The sequence below is a fragment of the Ruditapes philippinarum genome, unplaced genomic scaffold (genome assembly GCF_026571515.1).
Source record: "Ruditapes philippinarum isolate M1 unplaced genomic scaffold, ASM2657151v2 ctg844_1_1_1_1, whole genome shotgun sequence".
NCBI classification, from domain to species: domain Eukaryota; kingdom Metazoa; phylum Mollusca; class Bivalvia; order Venerida; family Veneridae; genus Ruditapes; species Ruditapes philippinarum.
The window spans coordinates 87,665-113,581 of record NW_026861977.1 but is presented as its reverse complement, the minus strand read 5'-3'; the positions used below and the strand labels follow the sequence as shown (position 1 = coordinate 113,581).

At 33.7% G+C, this 25,917-nt stretch overlaps 2 protein-coding genes across 4 annotated transcripts; one reads left to right on the top strand and one right to left on the bottom strand.

The window, feature by feature from the left end:
* Positions 1 to 1,086: 1,086 nt before the first annotated feature.
* Positions 1,087 to 1,524, bottom strand: LOC132717504 (uncharacterized). Its single transcript, XM_060700989.1, has one exon. The coding sequence runs from the start codon at positions 1,522 to 1,524 to the stop codon at positions 1,087 to 1,089; it is 438 nt and encodes a 145-aa protein (XP_060556972.1).
* An 11,919-nt stretch (positions 1,525 to 13,443) lies between these two features.
* Positions 13,444 to 20,211, top strand: LOC132717509 (uncharacterized). Of its 3 annotated transcripts, none has more exons than XM_060700992.1 (5): positions 13,450 to 13,575; positions 14,127 to 14,321; positions 17,325 to 17,486; positions 17,914 to 18,081; positions 19,800 to 20,211. In XM_060700992.1, the coding sequence occupies exons 2-5, from the start codon at positions 14,129 to 14,131 to the stop codon at positions 20,000 to 20,002; spliced, it is 726 nt and encodes a 241-aa protein (XP_060556975.1). In that variant the 5' UTR covers positions 13,450 to 13,575; positions 14,127 to 14,128; the 3' UTR covers positions 20,003 to 20,211. The 3 variants fall into 3 exon arrangements, with proteins under 3 accessions (XP_060556978.1, XP_060556975.1, XP_060556977.1); XM_060700994.1 differs by having other exon boundaries at positions 13,513 to 13,631; XM_060700995.1 differs by lacking the exon at positions 17,914 to 18,081 and having other exon boundaries at positions 13,444 to 13,575.
* Positions 20,212 to 25,917: the final 5,706 nt, after the last annotated feature.

Below are 25,917 nucleotides of genomic sequence, written 5' to 3'. Positions count from 1 at the left end.
GGTGAAAAAGGCGTTAAAAGGCGTGTATATGAAGTAATGGGTTAACATAAACTATCCACAAATTTTCAGCTTCTCGTAAGTCGTCACAAATTAGAAATTTTTCATTATCTTTTACAATTTTGAGTTTCCTAATGAACTTTAACAACATAAGAGCTGTAACACGCAACAATTTTGTCAACGTTGAATATCTTTGAATGTCAATTCCACAAGGTGGTATATTATCCTGTTTTATTTTGCATTCATTTTCTTCGACATGCAATGAAACAGTTGGTTCTTTTTCATCTTCTTGTTGCTTTAATTCCATGTCAATAATATTGTCGTGATTTGTATTCCACTTTCGTTGACTTTCACAACACCACGTGGGACCGTTCCACCAAAAAGTATTATCCTTAAAATCACTCACCGACGCACCTCGAGTTGCAACGTAAGCTGGATTATCTTTTGTATCTGCATGAGCAAAAATCACACAATTATTGTTTTTGATTTCTATAACTCTATTTTTCATATTTTTCACAAATACGAGCAGTTGCTTTTTACTATTTATCCAGTCTAGTTATACCTGAGAGTCGGTCCAAAGGTATTCGTGCGATATTTCTATCATTAACTGTGCTTACACAAATTTCAAACACCTAACACCTATTAGCACTGCCATTAGCTCTAGTCTTGGTATAGTCATTTTCTTGACCGGAGCAAGACGTGTTTTGGCAAAGATCAAGTTTGATTTCACATCAGTTGCATTTTCTTGCTGTAGATAGATTGTTGTGGCATAAGCCTTTGACGAAGAGTCACAAAAACAAAGCAAATTGTACTTTACATATTTGTCTTGAGAAACGATACTCCGGCGTACTTTGATGTCAGATATCAACCTTAGCTGATCGCTGATAAATGACCACTTATCGAGCACATGCTCGTCTGTTATCTTTGTATCCCAATCAAAAGCACTTTCCCACATTTCTTGTAGCAAAATTCTTTCATGAAGAGTGACTGGTGACTGTAATGATGCTATTCCTTTCAGTACGATTCGTTTTGTCACCAAGGAACGGTTTATATTCGAACTCACAGATTTTACAAACAGAATATCTGATTTTATGTCCCAAACATATCCAAGAACCTTTGTTTCAGTTTCAGTGATCTGTCAACGTCTGGAATAAGACTGTTTACTTGTTTACTACTTGAACTCCACTCCCGAAGATTCATTGAGGTGTCTTTTTTTGCTTCTTTATACACGTTTATAGCTTGTTCATCGCTAGAAGCTCCGGTTATAATATTGTCCACATAAATGTCACGTCTCATCTGTTCTGATAGATTAGTGCCATAAGTATTCAAATGAGCCTCAATCGTTGCACTCAGAAGAAAAGGGCTTGAAATAATACCAAACGGTACTCTACAGAAACGATAAATTTTGTTGTTATTTGGAAACGGCGATGGTCTTTTTGTGTCCTTAATCCAAAAGAGTCTGGTTACATCGCGTTCTGAGTCTTGAAGACCAACTTGAAGAAACGCCTTTTCAATGTCCGCAACCATTGCCACTCTATGTAAACGAAATCTCATAGCCCGCACGAGTCTTGGAGTAAAACAGGACCTCGAAAAAGACACTGTTCGATTCTGGTGATATTTTAAACGCATCATAAACAATCTTCAGCTTTGTTGTTGACTTTTGTGGTGTGATTACCGCATGATGAGGAATGTATCCGTTGCCTTTCCCCGAGTCTTGAACCTTTTCAATAATTCTTTTTGACTGTTGGTCTTTTATAAAATTGTTGTATTTCTCAAGCAGCTCAGGTTTGTTTTCTAGTCTTTTCAAACATGACTTAAGACGTCCACTTGCAAATCCTTTGTTTTCGGGTTAATCTGGATTTTCTTCTTTCCATGGCCATGCAACACTGTATCTACCATCCTGAAAGGTGATAGTGCTTTTAAACTTTTTCATTTATAACTCATCATCATTCAGTTTGTCTTTGTAATAAATTCCTGTAGCCTCTATATTCCAAAAATTCTCGAGATCACTTCCGTGTGTTAGAATGAGCATGTTTGGTTCCTCTTTCTCTTTTTTTCTGAGTGTGACCTTCCTGTAAGAATCAAACCAAGTTTAGAACACATCAGATACAATCCGGGCTGAACTTCAATCTTTTGTTGAAGTACAATGTTTAGGTAATGATCATTGCCGATCAAAAGTTCTATTTGAGATGTTTCATTTTTGTTGAGAAGCGTAAGATCCAAATGTTCCAAAATATCTCTGAATTCTTTCAGGACTTGTTTATTCAGTGTCTTTCTATGTATGCTTCCACTTATCAATGGTACAATGTTTGCTTTAAGACATAGCTTCTGTCTTTATCACTCTGGCATCTTTACCGCCAAATGTAAACACATGAAACTCTTCCACATACTGCTGCTTGAGACTTAATTTGTCAGCTAGTGACTGTGTGATGTATGTTCTCTGAGAGCCACAGTCAAGAAGAATTCTTGCCTTGACATTTTGGTTAGATGTTGGGCTTTGAATATCAGTTAGCGCCGTCTGCAAAAATACAGATTATTCGTGAGACAACATAGCATTTTCTTCATTTTGCTCCATCGGTGAGGTATTATTGATTTGCACCGTTGCACTCATCTGAGATTTTTTGTGTAGTTTGTTTATATTTCTTAGGACACAAACTTCTATGATTTCTGTTGAATTGATTACAGTACACACACTTTTTATTTGATTTGCACTCACGAATTCCATGGCCATCTTCCAAGCAACGATAACAACTACCTTTGATTCTATTTTTCCGTTCTTCCAACGTTTCGAATCGAGTGCACATGTCCCTCCAATGGTTCTCTGCACAATATCTGCACACTTGCTTGTTATAAACGGTTTCATTGGCCATAAATGTGTCGGCACTGCTACGGAATCTCTGATAATGATGTTGATTATGGAAATCTGTTTCCCAAATACTCGTTGGCAATGGTCCGTCTTTCTTTATTCCTCATTTCATTGAATTTAATTGACCTGCATGCATTTTATCACTCTTTCCTTTGTCAGACTTTTCACAAGCTGTAATGTAATCCCGTAGATGATCACGCAAGTTGTCAACAGTCCACTCATTCGTTGCTCCTGTTATTATTTCCAGGTGCCGAAGCACATCCTCTGGCAGCTTTGTGCGAATCATTGAAACAAATGCATGTTCATTCACATTTTGTTTTAGCCATAGTTTAAGTTTTTTAAACTTTATCCAAAAAAAAAAAAATGAATTGCAGGCTTTCAACCTTCGTAGTTGGTGAATGAACATTGAGCATTTCTTTGTAATGAAGATCAATGATCTCTTGTTTGTTGGCGTCCCTTTCTATGAGAATTCCGACTGCAATGGAATAATTTTCGTTGGTACGCTTTGTCCAGCTAATGCTCTCTTCGCTTCTCCGCCTAGTTTGCTTAGCAAATAATTTAACTTTTCTATGTTGGATTGTTTGGCATTTCTATGCACAATGGATTCGAAAGAGTCCCAAAATTCCCGACAGTTTATTTTTTTCCGTAAAACATGTTCAAATCAAGGTTTGGTAATTTAACTGCACTCTTTTCTATCCGTTCTTCTGCACCATCATTTTATTTTGCTTTTCAATTTGTGTCATCATCATATTTTGTATATCTTCTTGATATGTCTCTTTTTCTTTCTCATCATGTTTCAATTATGGTACTATTGACTCACAAAATTGGTCTTAATCAATCATACAATTTGCCACCTCGAAATTCAAACTGCAATCCTCACCCACAATCTGTTGTAAATATTCCTTAACACTTTCAGTCAAACCTTCTGATAGTTTATCCACTTGACTCATCAATTTCTCACAATAGGATTTCGATAGACTTTTACACTTTTGAACATCTTTTCAAAACTCAATTTCTGACACTGTACTCACCTCACTTTTCAGAAGGTCGTTTGCTTTTTGAAGCTCAGTTATCAGAACACTTAATCGAGCAAATAAAATCCACCTTTGAAATGCACTAAACACTAAAATGAGTAATAGCATTTTTTCTATGGAATACTATGATTGATTCAATTAACTAGTGTATTACGTGAACGCAATGAAAGTGCCGTTACATGTGAATACTAAACATAGCAAGGTCGCTAACTTTTCCTTTAACCTTATGAATTGAATGATTTATTTTTAAACTTGTAAATAAAAAAAGTCCTGGCTTATACTTAGGTCAAAGTATTATATATTATACAGGTTTCAGATGTAATTACTTAGCCATTGATAATATTTTCTGTTAACAAGCCATGACACAAAAATATTTGTCAAACAAGGGTTGTTATTTGTCTTGTTTTAAATATTGATTTAAAACACAAATTTCAGAAATGAAATTGACAATTCAAATTATTTGAATACTCCAGGAAATAGGTATTCATGGTAATTTTTGACGGGTTTTAAAATGTATGTATTCTGAAATAAAGTCTTGTAGGCTTCATAACCTCCGACCTCCTTTCAAAATTTCATTTCATTTAGTTCCGCCCATTGTTTTCTCGTTTAGCGCACACGCATTGTTTTAACTTGGGGACCATATGCCGCTTTTCATGGAATGGCATTTACGTATCACATTGAAGGTTCTATGATAAACGCCATATGAACACATCTGAAGATGTTTCTAAATTCAAAATTGTACCAATTCATGTTTAATGTTGAACTCTGCTTAAGCCGGTGCTAGGGGGCGTGGACGGTTGTTTGCACTTGACAGTACCGTCCCTGAACAGGCTCAATCAAACCGAGCCTGCAACATTTTCAATTTTGCCATGATGGGCTTTCTTTAGGGATTCTTATTTCCCTATTTTAACTGATTTTCCCCGTGTAGTATAGGAACAAGACGTGGTGAAAAATTTAAATCGACTCATTTTATTTTTTATATCAATGAATTATCTATCTTGATAAGTCACAGTCGTGGCACAGGAGTATTTATTACTAATGATACACCTGATATATCATGTCTTATGTTTACCGATGATATAGCTCACTGTCCAAATCGCAACAACAAGTAAATGTACTTGTAAAACTTAAATGAAATTCAATCCTGATAAAATATAGGTACTCTAATTGTTTTTCGTAATGGTGTTCCATAACGTAATTATGAGGAATGATACTTTCGAGGGAAACTCTAACATATAACATCTTTTAACAAGTATATGGGTTTCATTTTCATTCCTAAATTATCATGGACTCACGCTAAGGACAAAATGGCTTCTAAAACCCAAAGGGCAATATTGTCGTTAGAATATTTACAAAACCCTTTCGGATATTTTCCAAGTAATTGCCTTTTTTTCTTTTGGGTCACACATATGAGGTTTTGAATACAGTCAAAATATTTAATATGTGCGTAACAATTTCTACCGAAAATACTTATAGATCTATAAAAAACTACAACTACAGCTATGGTTTTTAGGAGTATGTGATAGATTGCCCTTAAGTATTTCGTATATAAAAAACTACATACGATATTTTTGTAAACATTTGACCAGGCCTTTATCTAAATATCCATAACAGTTTTTAATGTTGAAGTCACGTTACGAAGTAGGTCGAATATTTTTGGTCATCCAAGAAACTCATTTACTGTTCAGGCATGGTTTTGGATATCTCAGAAAAATGGTGTCATTGATATGGTACACAATTTCTTTAATCAAAGGCTTATTGATTGTTGTACTCAACAATGGCGTGAAAATATAATAAATACAAGTCGAGGTTTTCACTATAATGAATTTAAATCACTTTTAAATGTTGAACGCTACCAATTAATAGAAATACCATTTACATGTACACATTAAAATGCGTTTTTGTAATTGTCGTTATTCCAGCCATAGATTAGGTATAACAATAGTCAGACACAAAATATTCCAAGAGGAGAACATCTGTGTACAACTTGTCATGATCCTATAGATTTTCCATTCTTTCTTTTTATATGAAAATTTCAATCATATTCGCGACAATCATGTATTCAGTTGATATTCTGGCGGAAAAGAACTAGTTGACTTTTATGTATTAGTAAGAACAAGTGATATAACCATATTAAAGACCTTATGTCTCAATGGATACTATAAAGAACTAGTCTTTGTTTCTAATTAAAAGTATTGTTAAGATGCAAATACAAACATAATACAATATTGCTGTATGTATACTTTGGGCATGAGTCCTTAAAACACAAATTAAGTTATTTGATTCTATTTATATTCGTTTAATACAAAAAGAAATCCACTCGCTTAGGTCAACGAGAAGAGCATCGGAATCTCAATACACGGATCGCTGGCTTAATCATCGGGCGATGTTTCATTTTTTCGTGACAATTGATATTGGACATTAAATTGTTGTTTGCCTCCTTTGATTCAGAAGACACGTGGGGAGATTTGTAGTCGGTCACATACAGATAATATAGTTACTGCAATTAGTTATCTAGGAAAGCCGGTAAGGTAAATCGACCGCCAAGACATGACCATCATATGTGTGGAAACTGCCGTTTAATCCAAATGAAAAATAAAAAGAAAGAAAAATAACCGAAAATAACAATATAAAAACATAAAAACAACAAAACAAATTAACAAACAAAAAGCAACAAATCAACAAGAACAACAAAAATAAGCAAAGAAAGTACAAATAGGAAGAACCATACTGTAAAAAAACATGAAATGCAATTATAGATATATCACTTAAGCAAATATACAACTATTTGATTGCTATCAATGCAACAAACGAAGAAAGTATATTGCCCGCATAAGACTATTTCCTGCTGTCAAATAGATAGGTAAGTTCTAAATTATTTCACATATCTTTACCACGTTCAGTTTTATAGTTTAAAAACTCTGGGAAATTCTCTGCTTAATATAATACTTTTCACAGGTTGCAATAACATAGTGGTAAAGATAACCTTGGTATCATGGCTTGGATGGCTATTTAGGTAACATATATATTTCCCCAGTCGTCACTGGTACTGATAAGTCCAAATGGCAAAGAAGTTTTGATATATTTCAATTTAATGATTCTACATTAAAATGTTCGACATTTTCTGTTACCTTGAACAAACGTGTATCCTTTGGACCGGTTACCAATGACTTTACTGAAACCGAGGAGAGTGGTCCTACAAAGCATGAAGACACAACCAAAAAGGTTACTGATGTATATGAGCTTGTCTGACGAAGAAACGGCTTCCTTTGTCGGCAACAATACCCCTATAAAGCCTATGACTTATTACAAGCGCGGACCGGCCGATATAGAGGGATCGATCGGACACCATTGATAATTTGAGATCGGAGAGAAACATTTCAATCATGTCCGGAAAGAAGTGGGTGGTCATTTACCCTCTGTGGTCCAGTAATCATTCGGATGGATTCTGAGGAGTATTCGTCCGGTCACCCGGAGATAGCACTTTTCATCTTCTTTCTTGACACCGGTCGATATTTCTTAAGATAATCGGAGTATCGTACTCTTAATGTCCAATTGCCTTCCGTTATCCGGCCGGTTTGCAACCATCAAAAAGGTAAAGTATACGAGGAAAAGCTAAGGATATCAGACAAGCTGTCGGATGGTATTCGTATACCATGTTCTCCCTCTTTTCTAACGTTCTTCATGCCCTTTTTGCTGGCTTTATCCCATGTTTTCTGGGTTAACTTGCCCTCTTTCCCTCTGACTTCTTTCTCACCTTTCTTTACTTGCTGTTTAGGAAAGTATATTAAACCTTGAAATCAAAGTTTTCGGTTAAAGATGTAAATGGAACTTGATAATTTTAAGAAACACCTGACTTGTGTGAAAACGCAGAACTGTACAGCAAGATTAACAAGGAAGGGCGATGAAGGAAACCCCACACAATCAAGCAACACAGGACAGCCAACAAGGAGCCCAGCAGTAAACCAAACAAACCAGGCCAGTGTAGAAGGCAAAGCCAAGACGTTTCTTTTACTTCTTATGCTATCGAAGTGTTTAAGGATTTATACAAGGGACCTCAATTTTTAGTCTCCACCAAAATAGCCCACAGAAATGTCAGTTGGTCAGCCAAGGAATTGAACCAACTTCATGTTACGACTGAATAAGTCGCAAGAGTTGAAGAGTTACAAATGTTTGGGTGTTTTGTTACAAACTGACCAATGGAAATGAATGGTATTATTACATTGAGATAAGTTGAGTTACTGATGTCAGTTTCTAGCGAGCACCACAGCTAATTAACAGATGCTTTAAAAAAATTCCGAGAACGATAATGGCTATGGGGGACCAGACAATGGATGGAAATGATATAATGGATAACATAGAGGATTTAATGTTTTCAAAATTAGCCTTAATGGAAAAAAGGATTTTAAAAATCAAAAAGCAATTTCTGATAATCATATAAGCAAAATTCAACTGGATATTTTGCAAAATGACAATTCCGTTTTGAAGCACAAAAATTGTGGAGACCAAGTTAAGTTCAATGCAAAGGTCAGTAATGCATTGAAGGAGACGGCCTCAAAAGCCAATGAATGGACTTGTCTGGAGCGTCAGAATGCATTTCCGAAGGTTTGAGTTCACTTTCTTATTGTCAAAAGCTCATTCGCATAGCAGGCCCCTCGGAATTGGATTAGTCAGTAGTCAAGGAATACCAAAGCAACCGACTTCCTTCGGACTCCAAAGACGAGAAAAAGTTAGCTCGTGCTGAAGCCAGGACCAATATTAAATGGAAGAGTAAACGTCCATTTTCCGGTTTCAAGAGATTTTCACCGTATGGTAGTACAGCGTCAGTGGAGACGCAGCCACAGAAGTCAGTCGCAGCTTGGAACATCTCAACAGTCACAACCAGCAGGTCAACCCGGCCAGGTCTATGTGTTACAGTGTGTTTCGCATGGGACAAGCCAGGGCATTGGGTATACGAGTGTAGAGGTACAAGTGCTGACAAAACTAATGAAAAGATAAGTAGTCTTTCTGTTTTTGATTGTTTTAAGAGTATATGCAAAAATGATACAAATGACACGGATTGTTTGTTTTTAGAAGAATGATTGATTTCTGAAAATAGCATTGGTTTAACCCATATAGACGATAACGCCTCGCCATTTGGGCGATTGTTAAAATGAGTGGGAAAATATCAGAATTGGTGTTTATTTGAGAACCGTCATTACTCAGGGGTATAAGTTACCTTTCAAAACATTGCCTAATACTTGCATATTGAAAAATAACTAAAGCGCTAGGAATTATTCGGAATTTGTTAAAGGGGAGATGGAAAAATTATTGAATAAAAGTTTTATTTCTGAAATTAATTATATTCCTGCCGCAGCAAATCCTTTGACAGTAGCATTCGGAAATTGGGAAACCCTAGGATAGTTTTAGACTATCGGCATACAAATCATTTGCTTAAATTCAATTCAAATATGAAGATATTTCAGTGGCTTTAAATCTTTTCGAAAAAGGAGATTTTGTTTTTACTTTGATTTGAAGTCTGTTTATCACATAATAGAAATCAGAATCATTAAGGACATTTGGGTTTTTCATGGAAAAATAAAGGAGAGAGACATTTTTACATGTATAATGTGCTCCCATTTCGAATGTCTACAGCAAGTTTCATTTTTACTAAATTAATGAGAATACCAATACGACACGTGCGATCAATGGGTCAAAAGCTAGTCACGTCTTTAGATGACGGTATTGGCGGACACAATGATTTAAGCGTTGCAAAATCTTTAAGTGTTTACGAACACGAGCTCTTACTTACACTTGGTATTTTCGTAGCAAAAGAAAAGTGCAATTTGTATCCAGCATAAAGGTCAGTTTGGCTCGGTTATTGCTAGGTACACTGCGTGCCACCGATTAAGGAATCTGTAGGTTAGAAAGCACGATCGATTCTTTGTTTTTTCAAACAAAAAAATTAAGTCAAACGAAGTTTTACATACATGTTAATTTGACTTCAAGGAATGCTCGATAACAAATTACTTCCTTTTCTTATTGAGGAAGGAAGAAATGAATACGTCGGCTTAATAAATTCTATTTTCAGATCCATGAAACATATCTAAATTGATATATGTCCCTGAAAGTGGATAGTTGATTGTCTGCCCTGTGGTTTTTTTGTTGTTGTTGTTATGTTTGTTTTTTTCTCCACCAAATGTAAAACCAACGGGTGGTATCTTAACAACTTATCCATTACGCCGATAAATATCTTAAATGGACTCTTTCATTTTTTAAACTGGACAAAAAATGATAAACAAGATCATCAAGGAAAGGCGGCGTTCATTGAACACAGCCCCCACCCGACCAAGTAACAAGAGCCAGTGGCAAGGAGCCCAGGAGGACCATAAACAAAAACACGCCCATTCCTTAGGTTTGGGGAAATTTTCAAGATATTGACTGACTTGATAGTTAAAAATGTAGAATACTATCATACAGCACGAGAATGTTGGTAGATATAAGGCTGCATATTTGACATGGGTAGACTTTGTAGATGTTTAAACCGGTGCAGCCTGATTTCGTCTATGCACATGGAAACTAGACCTCAAATTACTTTTATTTTTTTCCCCGTAAGAAACGTTGATATGAGCTTTATCCAACGATTAACCTTCTGAATGCCTTAAATTGACTTGCTTTATAATTTTCAAATAAAAATGTGTACATTTGTTTATTTTCTTACAACATTCAAGGATGCAAGGATGCAAGTCTTTTTTTAGACCAGACAGACGAAAGTTATCATAGCCAGACCATTTTCTCCCATTTCTGCTCCAATTTCGAATGTCTACAGCAAGTTTCATTTTTACTAAATTAATGAGAATACCAATACGACACGTGCGATCAATGGGTCAAAAGCTAGTCATGACTTTAGATGACGGTATTGGCGGACACAATGATTTAAGCGTTGCAAAATCTTTAAGTATTTACGAACACGAGCTGTTACTTACACTTGGTATTTTCGTAGCAAAAGAAAAGTGCAATTTGTATCCAGCATAAAGGTCAGTTTGGCTCGGTTATTGCTAGGTACACTGCATGCCACCGATTAAGGAATCTGTAGGTTAGAAAGCACGATCGATTCTTTGTTTTTTCAAACAAAAAAATTAAGTCAAACGTAGTTTTACATACATGTTAATTTGACTTCAAGGAATGCTCGATAACAAATTACTTCCTTTTCTTATTGAGGAAGGAAGAAATGAATACGTCGGCTTAATAAATTCTATTTTCAGATCCATGAAACATATCTAAATTGATATATGTCCCTGAAAGTGGATAGTTGATTGTCTGCCCTGTGTTTTTTTTGTTGTTGTTGTTATGTTTGTTTTTTTCTCCACCAAATGTAAAACCAACGGGTGGTATCTTAACAACTTATCCATTACGCCGATAAATATCTTAAATGGACTCTTTCATTTTTTAAACTGGACAAAAAATGATAAACAAGATCATCAAGGAAAGGCGGCGTTCATTGAACACAGCCACCACCCGACCAAGTAACAAGAGCCAGTGGCAAGGAGCCCAGGAGGACCATAAACAAAAACACGCCCATTCCTTAGGTTTGGGGAAATTTTCAAGATATTGACTGACTTGATAGTTAAAAATGTAGAATACTATCATACAGCACGAGAATGTTGGTAGATATAAGGCTGCATATTTGACATGGGTAGACTTTGTAGATGTTTAAACCGGTGCAGCCTGATTTCGTCTATGCACATGGAAACTAGACCTCAAATTACTTTTATTTTTTTCCCCGTAAGAAACGTTGATATGAGCTTTATCCAACGATTAACCTTCTGAATGCCTTAAATTGACTTGCTTTTATAATTTTCAAATAAAAATGTGTACATTTGTTTATTTTCTTACAACATTCAAGGATGCAAGGATGCAAGTCTTTTTTTAGACCAGACAGACGAAAGTTATCATAGCCAGACCATTTTCTCCCATTTCTGCTCCAATTTCGAATGTCTACAGCAAGTTTCATTTTTACTAAATTAATGAGAATACCAATACGACACGTGCGATCAATGGGTCAAAAGCTAGTCATGACTTTAGATGACGGTATTGGCGGACACAATGATTTAAGCGTTGCAAAATCTTTAAGTATTTACGAACACGAGCTCTTACTTACACTTGGTATTTTCGTAGCAAAAGAAAAGTGCAATTTGTATCCAGCATAAAGGTCAGTTTGGCTCGGTTATTGCTAGGTACACTGCATGCCACCGATTAAGGAATCTGTAGGTTAGAAAGCACGATCGATTCTTTGTTTTTTCAAACAAAAAAAATAAGTCAAACGTAGTTTTACATACATGTTAATTTGACTTCAAGGAATGCTCGATAACAAATTACTTCCTTTTCTTATTGAGGAAGGAAGAAATGAATACGTCGGCTTAATAAATTCTATTTTCAGATCCATGAAACATATCTAAATTGATATATGTCCCTGAAAGTGGATAGTTGATTGTCTGCCCTGTGTTTTTTTTGTTGTTGTTGTTATGTTTGTTTTTTCTCCACCAAATGTAAAACCAACGGGTGGTATCTTAACAACTTATCCATTACGCCGATAAATATCTTAAATGGACTCTTTCATTTTTTAAACTGGACAAAAAATGATAAACAAGATCATCAAGGAAAGGCGGCGTTCATTGAACACAGCCCCCACCCGACCAAGTAACAAGAGCCAGTGGCAAGGAGCCCAGGAGGACCATAAACAAAAACACGCCCATTCCTTAGGTTTGGGGAAAATTTTCAAGATATTGACTGACTTGATAGTTAAAAATGTAGAATACTATCATACAGCACGAGAATGTTGGTAGATATAAGGCTGCATATTTTACATGGGTAGACTTTGTAGATGTTTAAACCGGTGCAGCCTGATTTCGTCTATGCACATGAAAACTAGACCTCAAATTACTTTTATTTTTTTCCCCGTAAGAAACGTTGATATGAGCTTTATCCAACGATTAACCTTCTGAATGCCTTAAATTGACTTGTCCAGCCAACTCAAATCTTTGAGAATGTCCACTGTGCTATTAAAGTGCACATTTATGCAATAATCTATGTGATAAACTGTAAATATATAACGTTACCGTTCTGTACGATTTAATTGAGTTCAAATGGTTAATCTTTAAAGTATCAATGGAAAGCACTATTCCGACATTTGGAGTTAGTTAAATTAATAAAAAAAAATCGTGTTTGCTGTGTATTTATAAGAGTTTGTGTGTGCTTTTACATGTGTGCAAGCGTACTTGTGTGGGGTTGCTTTGTAAGCTAAGTTAGATGGACTAACCTTCTATTGTTTTATATATCAAATCAGACATTAATGATGATGGTTAAGGATTTGAAACAACACACTTGTACATACAAAACAAATATAATTTGTCATTAATTATACTAACTCCAATTTTCGGCATAGTTTTTTCGTTTATATTTTGTAGATTGAAAGTTTGTTACTTACAAAATCATTGCTTTCTTTTGCTTACATAATAACAAATTAAATTTCAAAAACCTAACCCTCGCTTTTTCTTAATGGGTTTAATAATTCGATGTAGAACAAAATATTTTATTCATGGAATTACCACGTGTAAATACCTTCCGGTTTCATTCTAGGAAAGAAAACAGAAACAAAATATTTGAGTGTCGTACATTTCAGGCCTGGATTAAAACAAGGTAATAATTAAGTTGGTTGTGTTTAAAAAAATAAAATTAGGAACAATTATTTAGGAGTAAGATATTCATTTGCCTGTACTTTGTTTATGTTGCTAATTTAAAGAATAATATAAGTTTTGTATGAGAATTATTGTACAATGTCAAAAACTCCCTTGAGTAATAAAAAGGAAATACAATGATAAGCAAGAGAGTTCACTTCACATATCTGAATTTTAATTCAAGATTTTAATCTATTGAAGTTTTTTTTTTAAGAAAGACTTGAACTTTATCTTGTACTAAACTTCGATTTGGCATTTTTACATTTCTTTTGTACACAAAGATTACATATAAACATGACACAAATGCAGCCTGCTGGTGCCCATAAATGAAGTGGGAAATATAATTGTTAACGTGATACTGTATTAAAAATATATTACTAATGTTTTTCAAGTTTGTAATGTTAATTTAATGTATTGATGTTTTGATGAATATTTTGTTTAATTTTCTTTGATTATGTACTTAGTACAAGTAAAAATGAAATTATGTTCTGTTCTGTTTTGTATTGTTTTTAGATATGGGTTCTAGTGATACGCTGGGTGTGGTATGCGCTTTATGTTGTTTTGTTTTCCCGCCATTTATCCTGCAGTCTGTCGGTCTATTTACACCAAACTGGGTCAAGACCTCAGACTGCGATAGCATAGGCCTTGTATATAGTTGCTGCTCCGGGGATAACAATGACACGTGCAAAAATACAAATGGCGGTGACGGTAAATATGATATATCTGAATTAATACATTAAAACTCATTCTGCTTTTTGTTGATGTTTTACTCCTTTATTTACAGCACAAACAATTTTCATGATTATGGTTTGTACACAATTCGTTTTTGGAGACCAGTATAGGAATAACATTTTTTAAATACCCATCTCGGGTTTTTACATCATTTTTTCTACATTTGCCATTTGCAATACCGTGAATAAAAGAATTATGATTACTTGGTCACATACATTTAACGTAGAGTATAGGTAAATGGGAATTTAGAAGTCAACTCTTAGTTAAAATTAAAGATGTATTGTTTTATTAAGGGCACATTTTGCCTCAGAAATCCATAATGTTTGTTTATTCTTTAGAAATTTCAAAAATGTTTTTATAATGTTTTAATAGTGAATTTAGAGCATGTTAGATGTTTAACAACTACTTCCATACAAAATACTAATTCAATACAATTATGCCAATTGCCAACAGAGCATAAGAATAAAAAGATATTTCATCTATGTGACAAATTCTTATTTTTGTGAATGTATAACACGATACCAAAATGTGAAATGTTTTTGAGGTATAAATATAATAGCTTTTTCAAGGCATAATGGACCTTTTAAAACATTCGTCTCAAAAGTCAGCATCAATTTATTTACATGTACATGGGAATATTGTTTGAAACTATGCCTGGTATTATTAATCTACATTCTGTTTCACCAGCATAGGGTACATTTCTTGAGGGTAGATTATCTTTTGTTCAGCAAGTAGTATGATTCAAGTATAAAGATAATTATAATTAAAGTCACGTCTCTGATGTGAATTTAACAGACAACAAAATAAACAGTATGTATATCCATGAGGAAAAATAGATGACGTCAATCAATCACGTTGTTTGACCTTTTAGTCCAACACGTCACAGGGGATATTTGTATGCATAATTTGTTAGTAAGTTATGCTTAAATATAAACTATTCACATCTTTAAGTTAAATATTTTAATTTTTAATTGCAAAAATATTGAAATCTAGGAATCTCTTAGTGATTATGTGTAATTTTAATAAGAGAACAAGCAAACTACATTCGAGAAGCTGCATGCCCGTTTAGGGGACAGGTTAATTTGGTCCTTTTAATAGGCATATTATGCTTCAGAATCAAATAATCTTCGTAAAGGCAAACATGAGTATAATAACACTTAAAAAACCGATTTAGAGCATGTAAGATGCTAGTTACCTGAAGAATGTAGCGGTAAATGTGGAATTATTTGCCAGAAAAGTAACAAAATAGTAGTATTATGACTTTCATACAAAATGTTAAATCACTATGCAAAACAGCAACAGAAGAAAAAACTGGTGAGGTAATTGCCCAATGCGTTTTATTTTAGAAAATATAAAAATACACAAAAAATAAGAAGTTTAAAATTAAAAAAATAAAATAAAAGTATTTCTGGGGCATAATGGGCCTTTAAAAATCTGCCAGTTTTAATGACACTAAGTATTTATACTTTATTTACCTAAAGAATGAAGAGTTTAAGTTGTAACGTATCTTCTTTGTGTGTACACGCAAGATTTTAATGAAAGTGTATAACAATACTGGTCAGTATTTACCAATAACAATTCGAACATTATAAATCTTTAACGCTTTTGTTTACAGTTAGTAGATATATGATGACCTTAATCTGTTCGATTTAAATTATCAGATTTAATTTAGAGGATAAATATATCACATCAAAATATCCGTAACAAAATAACACATGTCAGTGTTTGTGGTTAAATCTATTGTTATTCAAATAAAAGTTTTGAGTATGCGAAAATGTCATCATGTGACTCCTGGAGGTCGTTATCATTGGCAATTGTTAATCATTCGGAAAGCATTATGATAATATTGTTTAAGCAATTATATATCATTGAATTACAATAAAAAGTAATAGCTTGATTTATGTTTGAAAATACATGTTGTAGTTAAATCGATAAAAAAAATCATTCGTTTTAATAAAAATAGTGACTTAACGCATTCATCCGTTTATTTACTTTAATGACTTACCGTTGACTATGTACAACTTAATTGTGCGTGTCGTAGTATTCATTCTATGTCAGTTTAACAATGCATAGATCCCTGGCTTGTCTAATTTAGCGGATACAATAAAAATTTTAACACAACCGTTAACAAAATTGCATAATTATGTTCAATCTATTGTTATTCAAATAAAAGGTCAGAATAACGCGAATCTAATCAATTGATTAAGGTCATATTTAATTCGATACAAACAAACTCGAATCTTTATAAACATTCTTAGCCTGGTTATATTGATTTACTAACAGATATATTTTTTTTTCTTTTTGATTTGGCAAGTAAAGGGGAGACGATTATAATTTCTAAACACTGAATGATGGGGGATAATAGTCATTGTTTGCAAAAGTCAGAATTTCAGGCCAAAAGTAAATAATAGAGCAGATTTATCTTACTAGAAGATTAAATATGGTCTATAAAATGCATTTCACTTCCTTGTGATATAAAGTTAGTTTCAATACCGGTTAAAAGAAATGCAAACAAAACACTATAGCCAAAATAAACATCAAGCAGCCTTGGACGTACTTTAGTAAAACTTTATCAATACAAACCGAGAGAATAGTCTGGCTATGATAACTTTCGTCTGTCTGGTCTAAAAATAAACTTGCATCCTTGCATCCTTGAATGTTGTAAGAAAATAAACAAATGTACACATTTTAATTTGAAAATTATAAAGCAAGAATCAAAAGCGATATTAGAAAATAGCGTACAGAATGATACATTTAATCGGAGTAAGATAAAATAGAATGGCATTAATTCATGCTTTCCACCCAGCGATTGTTAACTGCAAAAGGTAGACAAGTGCAATGTTTGCCTTTATGTTACCATACCATGTAATTTATTATGTGCAAACCTAAATTGTGTCATAATAAAGATAAAAATACACACAAACAATACATTTTACTTCCTCATTTTTGTAAAATTAAATTCTACTTCTTTATCAACAGAACTAGACGCACGAGTCCTTGGCCTTGAGGCAACGGCATTTGCTGTTATGTTCTTGGCAATATTTGGGACTAGCTATGAATCCTGCTGCAGCGGTGACGACGAGGACACGGGCTGGTGTGGCCTCATAGGTGGATGTTGTTTAATAATGTTTCCGGTTGCAGGTATAGCATGGTGTTGACTTCTTCGCGTTTCATCTCTTTCAATTTAAGGCAATCTCGCTAGACAGTACGAAACGTAGATGTAGACAAAAACTAGTCCGATATGAAAAAATTGTTATCTAATTGAATACGACATTGTCCTTGGCCTTTTATACATGTATATATTTTGTATATATTTTGACAATTAGTTAAGATAAATAATGCTGGTATTTATAGATATTAGATCTTTCTTGACATGACGAGATAATTATCAAAACATTTTTACCAGTGCAATTAAATTTACAAACTTATTATCTGCTTTTCGGATCGTCTCCCTTTTAAAAACTTGAATATGTAATGTCAAATTTTATAATATCAATTAAATTCAAATCACATTAAATTAAGTTTTATTTTTATATACATCATAGATATGTGCGTTTATACAATTCAGGATTGTTCAGTTTCATCGGATGCATGATCATTGCCGGAAGTTATTCCACGTCTGAGCTTGGTTGGTCATTTTACCTCTGCCTCACTTCCGGTTGTCTGATTATCATCCTGACTGTATGCCTTTGTTATTGTTTCTGCAAGGTTCTCAAGAATGACGACGACGACGACGGTACGTATGTGAAATAACACAAAGTAGTCTTGTCTCTACTGTTTCGTTCAAAAAAAGTCTTAAATTTGTAATCTTCCCGCTGTCTGGTCTGTTTTCTTCAATAGCGTTTATCTATTAACTCATTTAGACTGTTATAAACAACCGCGCATCCCTACAAAAAGTCGGGTCAACGTCTGAGTTTTTTAAGACAAATTCATTGAGTAGTTTCTCATTCTTTTTTATCCAAATATAATATCTTTACCAGAAGCGTATATATGATGAGCATATCTGGAAAAAACCTCGGGCACCTACGAAAAGGTAGGTCATCCTAGCGTGGTCAGACTATACGGAAGAGGTTTTTCCAGCGGGGTAAGGCGTTAAAAAGAGCTTAGTTAGTTGACTGTGTTCTATTCTTTTCGGCTGTTTTATTTTGTAAAACTAAAGTTGATTGAAGCTTCTTTCGGAATAAATCGGGAGGAATCGTACAGTGGTTAACTTTTCGGCCATTAGCTTAAGTATTTCGGAAAGGACCATCGTACGACAAATAGTAAAGAATAAACGGTGATTTTGGTCTAACCTACGCTAAGAAACTAAACATGTAAACAGAAAATAATTTAATGCTAGGAGTTAAAGACAATATCTATACCAATGTATCGAGTAAAACACTAACAGTAAACAATACTTTATCTTAATTCTTATAATGATAGTGGAAATTACAAATTGTCTGAAAATTATTCGGTTTTGGTTATAATTGTACATCAGAAAGCATTTTAAAATTGAATTCATCAATTGATGTCCTCTTATTCGCACTTTGTGAGAAACATAGTTCGATAAAAATGGGTATATGTAATCAATAAAATAGACTTAACCGGAAACAAGGAAATTGCCGTATAGTATAGAAGTATAGAAGTATAGGAGCTGTAATATATCAAGAAATTGTAACCTCAAAATGAAGTGCAACATATCAAGAAATTGTAACCTCAAAATGAAGTGTAAAATGCGCGATTTGTTGTCCTGAAGTACAATATTCAGTAAAACACAAAGTATGCACCGCACGGAGAATCTTACGGCTTTGCTCTCGCAACCTTTCGGCCCTTTCCGTCAGTCTTCGGATAAGGACCTCGAACACAACAGTGAGAATACTCAGAACGAATACTTTATTTCGGTCAAACCTACGCTAAGAAACTACACATGTTAACAAAAAGTAATTTACTGTTCAGAGTTGTTGACAAAATTTATCTCTCAATATATCAAGTAAAAGTCCACCTAAAATAAGTAAGGTCATAGAACATGACAATGTATTTATACACTTATTATTGTGGTTGTAGAAACCGAAAGTGCAAAATATCAACCTGTTAATATTAAGTAAGTTTGTTTGTATCAGTGGGCAAATTTAAATAAAAATGATGGTCAGACCAATTTGCAATCATAATTGTACCGTAACAGACTTTTTCGTTGTCAAATATGTAAATTCGTTTTACATTTTCGAATATTTCACTCCCTGTTTCTATTAAAATCTAAAACCACGTGGTAGAACTACGTTCAATCCGTATTAACTACAGTATTACTATGAATAATAGACATTCCGATTGACATCTTTTGTAGATGAAAACGGTATTTTATCTTTGGCATTCTTACGATACATGTAAAAGAATAGAAAAAAATGTTTTGTTTTTTTTGCCTTTGTAAACACCGTGTTTCTGTTACTCGATAACATTCTACATTACATTCATTTACAGGACCAAGACAACAATCATCCGGTGGAATGGTTCCGTACGAGGGTTCTGGAGGTGTGGCTCCTTATGCAGGGGGACAAAGTGGTGTGGCTGTGGCTCAGGTGGAGCAGAGAGCAGTCGTTCATGACCCAGAAAGTGGAGGTTTTCTTGTTGTTATGAGAAAATTTACGATCGCGCACATCGTTCATAACCTCCAAGAAAATTAAGATGTGCCTAACAATTTGGTCCTATGATTTAAGTGTGCCTAACAATATGTCTTTAAATTAGATTGTTTCTAGCACATGATACTGTTATTACAATGATGGACAATTTACTTCTTATATAGTACACCTATGACTGCTCACAATGTATATATAACATATTCTTATTTTTTATGCTATATGGTTTATTTATGTCATATATATATAAGTACCAATTTGTGTTTTCCTTTTATCATTCATGCTTTTGATTTGTAATTTGCTTATCATATAAGGTATAATGCATTTTATGCTGAATGACTTCAAAAGCTTAGCATTACTATGTATGAAAAAGAGGCGTAACATTAAAGCAAAAGAGACTATCCATTATTGCAAAACTGTAGCACATTTCTTAAAAAGATTTCTATTTTCTAGTTTGAGTTAAAGCAGCACGCCTCCAGATCTATGCTCATTTTAATTGAAAGGAAAATCTTAAAATGTGTTAAAACAAAATATTATCAAGTAAACAAATGAAGTAATTTACATACATAGCTAGCGAAAAGACAATCTACGAAAATGACAAAAAAATAGGTCAGAATATGCAAAAATATAAAGTCATTAATTGCATAAAACATTTAAGTTACTTCTTGAATTGTAAATATTTTAACTTTTTAAACATTTTTCTCGAATTTGTCTTGAAGTGTTTGCCTCATCTAGGGATATGCTGCTTTAAGGTATTACGACCCTAATGGGCACTATAAGGAATTAAAAATTGACATCATAGGTCAGATATATATCTTAAAGTACACCTGTATGCAAAATTTAAACAAAGTTTACCGTACGGAAATGAAGTTATGGCCACTTTTTTTGAGCTCAAGCTAGGATGTTATGAGGGCCCTTTTTTTTAGAAACGAGGAACCTTTGAATACTCTGCAATAACATTCTAATGAAAAATGTTTTCCCATTAAGTTTTGGTAAGAAACAAAAAATACCATTCAGCTAACAATCCACATAAACAAAATGATGGATTCTACATAAGATTTATAAAATCTGTATAATAAGTTACCCTACCCCACCCAATTTTACCATGTGTCTGACCATTTTCCTACTTAGGGAGCCTAATTCAAAAAATCCTTAAAATATACCCAAATGAGTGGCTGTTTTCAAAGTTTTCCTAATTTTTAAAAGAAATACATTGGTTGATCTTGTAAAATATGAAATACTTTTACCGTCTAGTTTTGATTTAATTACACTTTGAAAATATCAGGTACCATATTTATTACTAGATTTAGCATAATTTAGCCAATAAATACCTATATAAATTAAATCAATCAAAATTAAACACTTTTTTCTTTCCAAATGGGACATGAGAGATACATAAATAATGCTAAAAGAAAAAAAGAAGAACAAAAAGTTGACCCGTCTAGGGATTGAACCCACGGTCCTCATTTTCAATGTAGTTAACAGTAGTTCTAGCTTATTTGAATACTCTTCAAAGCGGAGGTAATGCATTAGGATAGTAATACCTTAAAACCTTACTATAGTACATGGCAAGAATATTGTACACAATCAACGCATGACTCATGCGTTGCCAATTTAAATAAATGTCTAAACACAATAAAATAACGCCTATACATTCTTTGTAATATTTCTGGTGCTTATTATGATCCAAGAATATTCCCAATGACATAATTAGCATAATTGATATGCAAAGAAATTATCTCTAGGGCGAAGAAATGAATAAGCTTTGAAGCCGACCAGAAGCTATTGTTAGTGACATATACTAGGCATACGGAAACGGCCGGAAATTCATTAACATCACTCCCTTAGGAAACTAGAAGCATATTTGATACGAAAATAAATTCTCTAGGGCGCGGAAAAAATACATGCTCCGAAGCAATCTGACATCTTAAAGTTAAAGAAAAGTTTTTTTTATGGCCAGAGACTTATTTTGGACTTCCTGTGAATTTAACAGGGAAGAGCTTATTAAAAATTTCATTAGTCATTTTAAATGACAATCTATTATCTCGAAATCTGATTGGTCATTGCAAAGTTGTTAAAGTAGCATAAAGAATGTTTCTGACATGGTATACCCGTCTACTTCCAAAATGATATAAAGTAGTTCTGGAAACGAATTATCCATTTGCATAAGTTTTTTACTATCAAGTTAAATTTAAGTTATTTAAGGACAGATGATTTTAAGCTGCTTTAATGAGATAATATGAATTTTTCAAAAATTAACGAAACCACCACTTACAATGCAAACAGAACGTTTCGTCACAAAACAAAGTCGGCCCACGTGTAAAAATCGTTCAAGTTCGGCCGGGTATCTTTTTAAAGGTACTTCTTGTTTTCTGTATCAAATATGTTTCTAATGCAACGAGAAAGTGATTTTAATGAAAAGTATATAAGATTCAGCCTAGCCATCCAGCAGCCGGGGAAGTTGGCAGCTTAGCAGCCTTTAGCTATTGTCATATACTACATACATGTATATGGGCCGAAAATGTATTATTGTCACTTGCTAAAACATAAGAAGAATAATTGATATGAAACTTATTTCTAGACCGCTGAACAATATATAAGCTTCATAGCAGCCTAAAGAAGTGACATAGACAAGACACATTCTGGAATGTACTAAATTTATTATAAATATTTCATTATATTCTTTAGGAATTTATAATAATCAACGGTCAAATTAGGCCTAACAAGAATCTATAAACAGAGTTCTCAACGTCCACCGCTTAAGGAGTTTTACATCAAGCACAAATTGTGCAGTTTCAAATGAATGAGGTAAAGATCTAGACTTCCAGTGCAAATTTTTTATTAATGCTAGATCTGCACATGCAATTAATTAAAGAAAAAAAATAAAGTCATTAAAGAAATAACTCCTGCGTATGTGCCAACACAAAAAACATTTGTATAGTTGTAGTTACTATTCCAAAACCACAAAATGAGACAAATACAAAATAAATACAGGAAAAAGTCTGCTACAGGGTATACTTCGAGTCCAGTCAATACTCAAGTTTCACGCGGAGAATGACGCAAAGAGCAGTCTTTAATCTAAAGAACGACCATCTGCCCCCCTCCCTTATTGTCTACTTAGATATTTTTGAATGAAATATTGAGAAATATTGATTAAATAAAATGTGCATTTTCATTTTTCCGTAATTTCACTGTAAAAACTTATTTGTCACTGCACTAAAACATATTTTCCGTATCTTCAGAGGTGTATTGCTGGACTACTTTCTTTTAAATTCAGCCAGTACACAAAATTTAACGGAAATTCTTTCAAACTGTAATGTCAAAATAAAACAGAAATATATATATAATATACAGATTAATCGAGTTGTTTCTATACAAACAGGATTGAGGTATGAAAATTATCATATTTCATACGCGGATAACGTCACTCATGAAATATTTATTTTCATAACACTCAATGTTAATAAATCCTGTATTTATATTTAGAGAACAAACATGAATATTCAATGAGTTCAATAAATTATTAAATCTTCACTCATACACTATACTTTATGCAATGCACAAAGAATTAATGTTTATTTCAAAATCAAGACAAAATATAGCTGACCTAAATGTTGGACTATAAGTATGTTTGATGGTAAAATCTGTTTTTAATATCCGAGTTTCCAATAGAAACATTCTAAAGGCTATTCCAGTCGGTTAAAAAAGAAAAGATCTGTTGCAAAACATCTCTCTCTCTCTCTCTCTCTCCCTCTCCCTCTCCCTCTCTCTCTCTCTTTCTCTCTCTCTCCCTCTCTCTCTCTCTCTCCTCTTTAGCTTTGCCAAGACAAGAGCATGTGCTTCTGTTTTCCGGGCTCCCCCTTTAATGCCGACTGCTTCAAGCATTTTCCAAACATTAAGTGATGGAAAGCCTCTCTACCCAACTTGTACTGGGAAGATCCATGTCTATCAGCCTTTATCTCTACAAGTGTCCGTCAAGTCTTGGTATTTTCCATTCTTGATCTCATACGACTCTTCTGTTCTCTATATCCAAGGAACAGTGAGTTCCACCATTACCATCAACTTCTGAGACCTTGACAAAACTATGTCTGGTCGGAGGGATGTGTGAGTCACTTATCATATCATCATGTTAAATGCCAGTACTTGTTGATTTTGCAGACTTCTTCTTCCCCTATTTTAAAAGATGTCCTGTATGATTGAACGGTCTTTCTTACTTTTTTTTCTCCAGGATATCCGCCATTTCATAAAGAACTTGGTCATTGTGCCAAGTGTATCGTCCTTGGGAAAGTGTGGTATTACATGATGACATGATATTGCGTAATGACCATATATTTATGAAATATGGAAAGCTTGAATCTTCTGACATCTTCCACAGTTTAAGATTTGTCGGAGAGTGAAGAAGGTCGTATACAGATCTAGGGAGAAAAGTCAAATGAAGTGGTTCACATTGTCACAACTCCTGCACGGTTAACATCCTCTCTGTTAAGTTCCATTTCACACAGTTCCACCTGGGTTCCAAGATGAAAGTGTTTTATCTTCTGTTCTCCTTATTTCTGTCTGCACCATTGATCTTCCCGCCACTTTGTCAGAATCTCTCCATCGCTGTTTGTGCCTGATACCTAACCCTCTACCATTGTTTGTTGTTCATACAATATCCTGGAGCTTTAAACTACTTTCAGCATGTTCTACTGCCTCCTTCACTGACAATTTTCTCCCAGTTGTTACATCGTGTAATAGTTATTATCATTTGATGATAAATGACATAAAGTATTTATTCTGGTATGATATTTCAATATTTCAATAACTTAAAGGAATAGTCAGTTGCAAAATGGTATTGTGATCTTTTAATGAATATTTGTCAAACTATGTGTATTACTGGTGAACCTTTCATACTGACTTACAGTTTAGGTCTTAAACATTTACATAATTAACAGTCTTAAATATTGCCAAAATGATCAGTCCGGCATATTAACCATATGAGCAGTGGTTCAAATGGATAAAAATAACGGTAAGTGACAATGAACAATCCTTCTTGCATTTACAATTGCGGGTATTTGACGCTTGAAGAAAAGAAACTAAAACTCTATCAAAAAAATTATGTCTACAGTTCTAAATATATCCTCCAAATCAGTGCTATTTTAATAACTTTTATATTTTCTTCTTTATCAACGTAAACTGTATTCTCTTATGATCACAGATTGCCTCCCCTGTTAATTATATTTATTTTACGTGACTAAACTCGTATGTCAAATTCCGTAGAAAATGTATTAATGCCAAAAGAATCCTACTTGCCAGCTTATGATTTTTAAATCCGATTGCACTATTTTCTCGGTAAAGTTTATAATAAAATGCATCTTATAAACATATGTTCCGTTGCAAAGAATTATTGATGTTTTTTAATCAGATTATTGTAATGTATCTTGATATCCTCATTTCCTCTTTAATTGCCTAAAGAGTGCGTGTCAATCTTTATTGTTCTTCTATCATATCATAATATGTAATTTATGAAATTCTTTTACTAGTAATTTCGTTCAGTGACGTGAATACTTCTTTCATTATTTCAAAATGTGAACACATTAGACGTTTATACTTAAAATACAAACTATTTTAAACCAAACTCCACTGAGTTTGTGATTTTATATATAGTATTAACTTTGATTTTTTTTGCTATTGCCAAGGTCTTGACATGAAATATTATCTAGTAGACCTCTACTAAGCTCTGTGGTCAAAATAGGTCCAGTTTAAAGGGGTAATGACCTTTTCTTCTGTTGTTAATACAGTCTAACTTGCCAATGCGACCACGTGTATTTATCAACCCTTGTCTTATGCGGCCACTTTAAATTGCCCCCCGATCATATTCTCTCTATATCTTTAATGTATTGAGCGACTTTTGCACAACGCGACCAACGATCCCCAATTAGTCAGCTAATTGAGATCAATCTTTCCATTTAACGACCACTTTA

Coding starts and splice junctions, on each gene's coding strand:
- LOC132717509 (XM_060700992.1), top strand. CDS start 14,129: ATGGGTTCTAGTGATACGCTGGGTGTGGTATGCGCTTTATGTTGTTTT. Junction 14,322..17,324: donor AAATACAAATGGCGGTGACG/GTAAATATGATA, acceptor CTTTATCAACAG/AACTAGACGCACGAGTCCTT. Junction 18,082..19,799: donor GAATGACGACGACGACGACG/GTACGTATGTGA, acceptor ATTCATTTACAG/GACCAAGACAACAATCATCC.
- LOC132717504 (XM_060700989.1), bottom strand. CDS start 1,524: ATGGTTGCGGACATTGAAAAGGCGTTTCTTCAAGTTGGTCTTCAAGAC.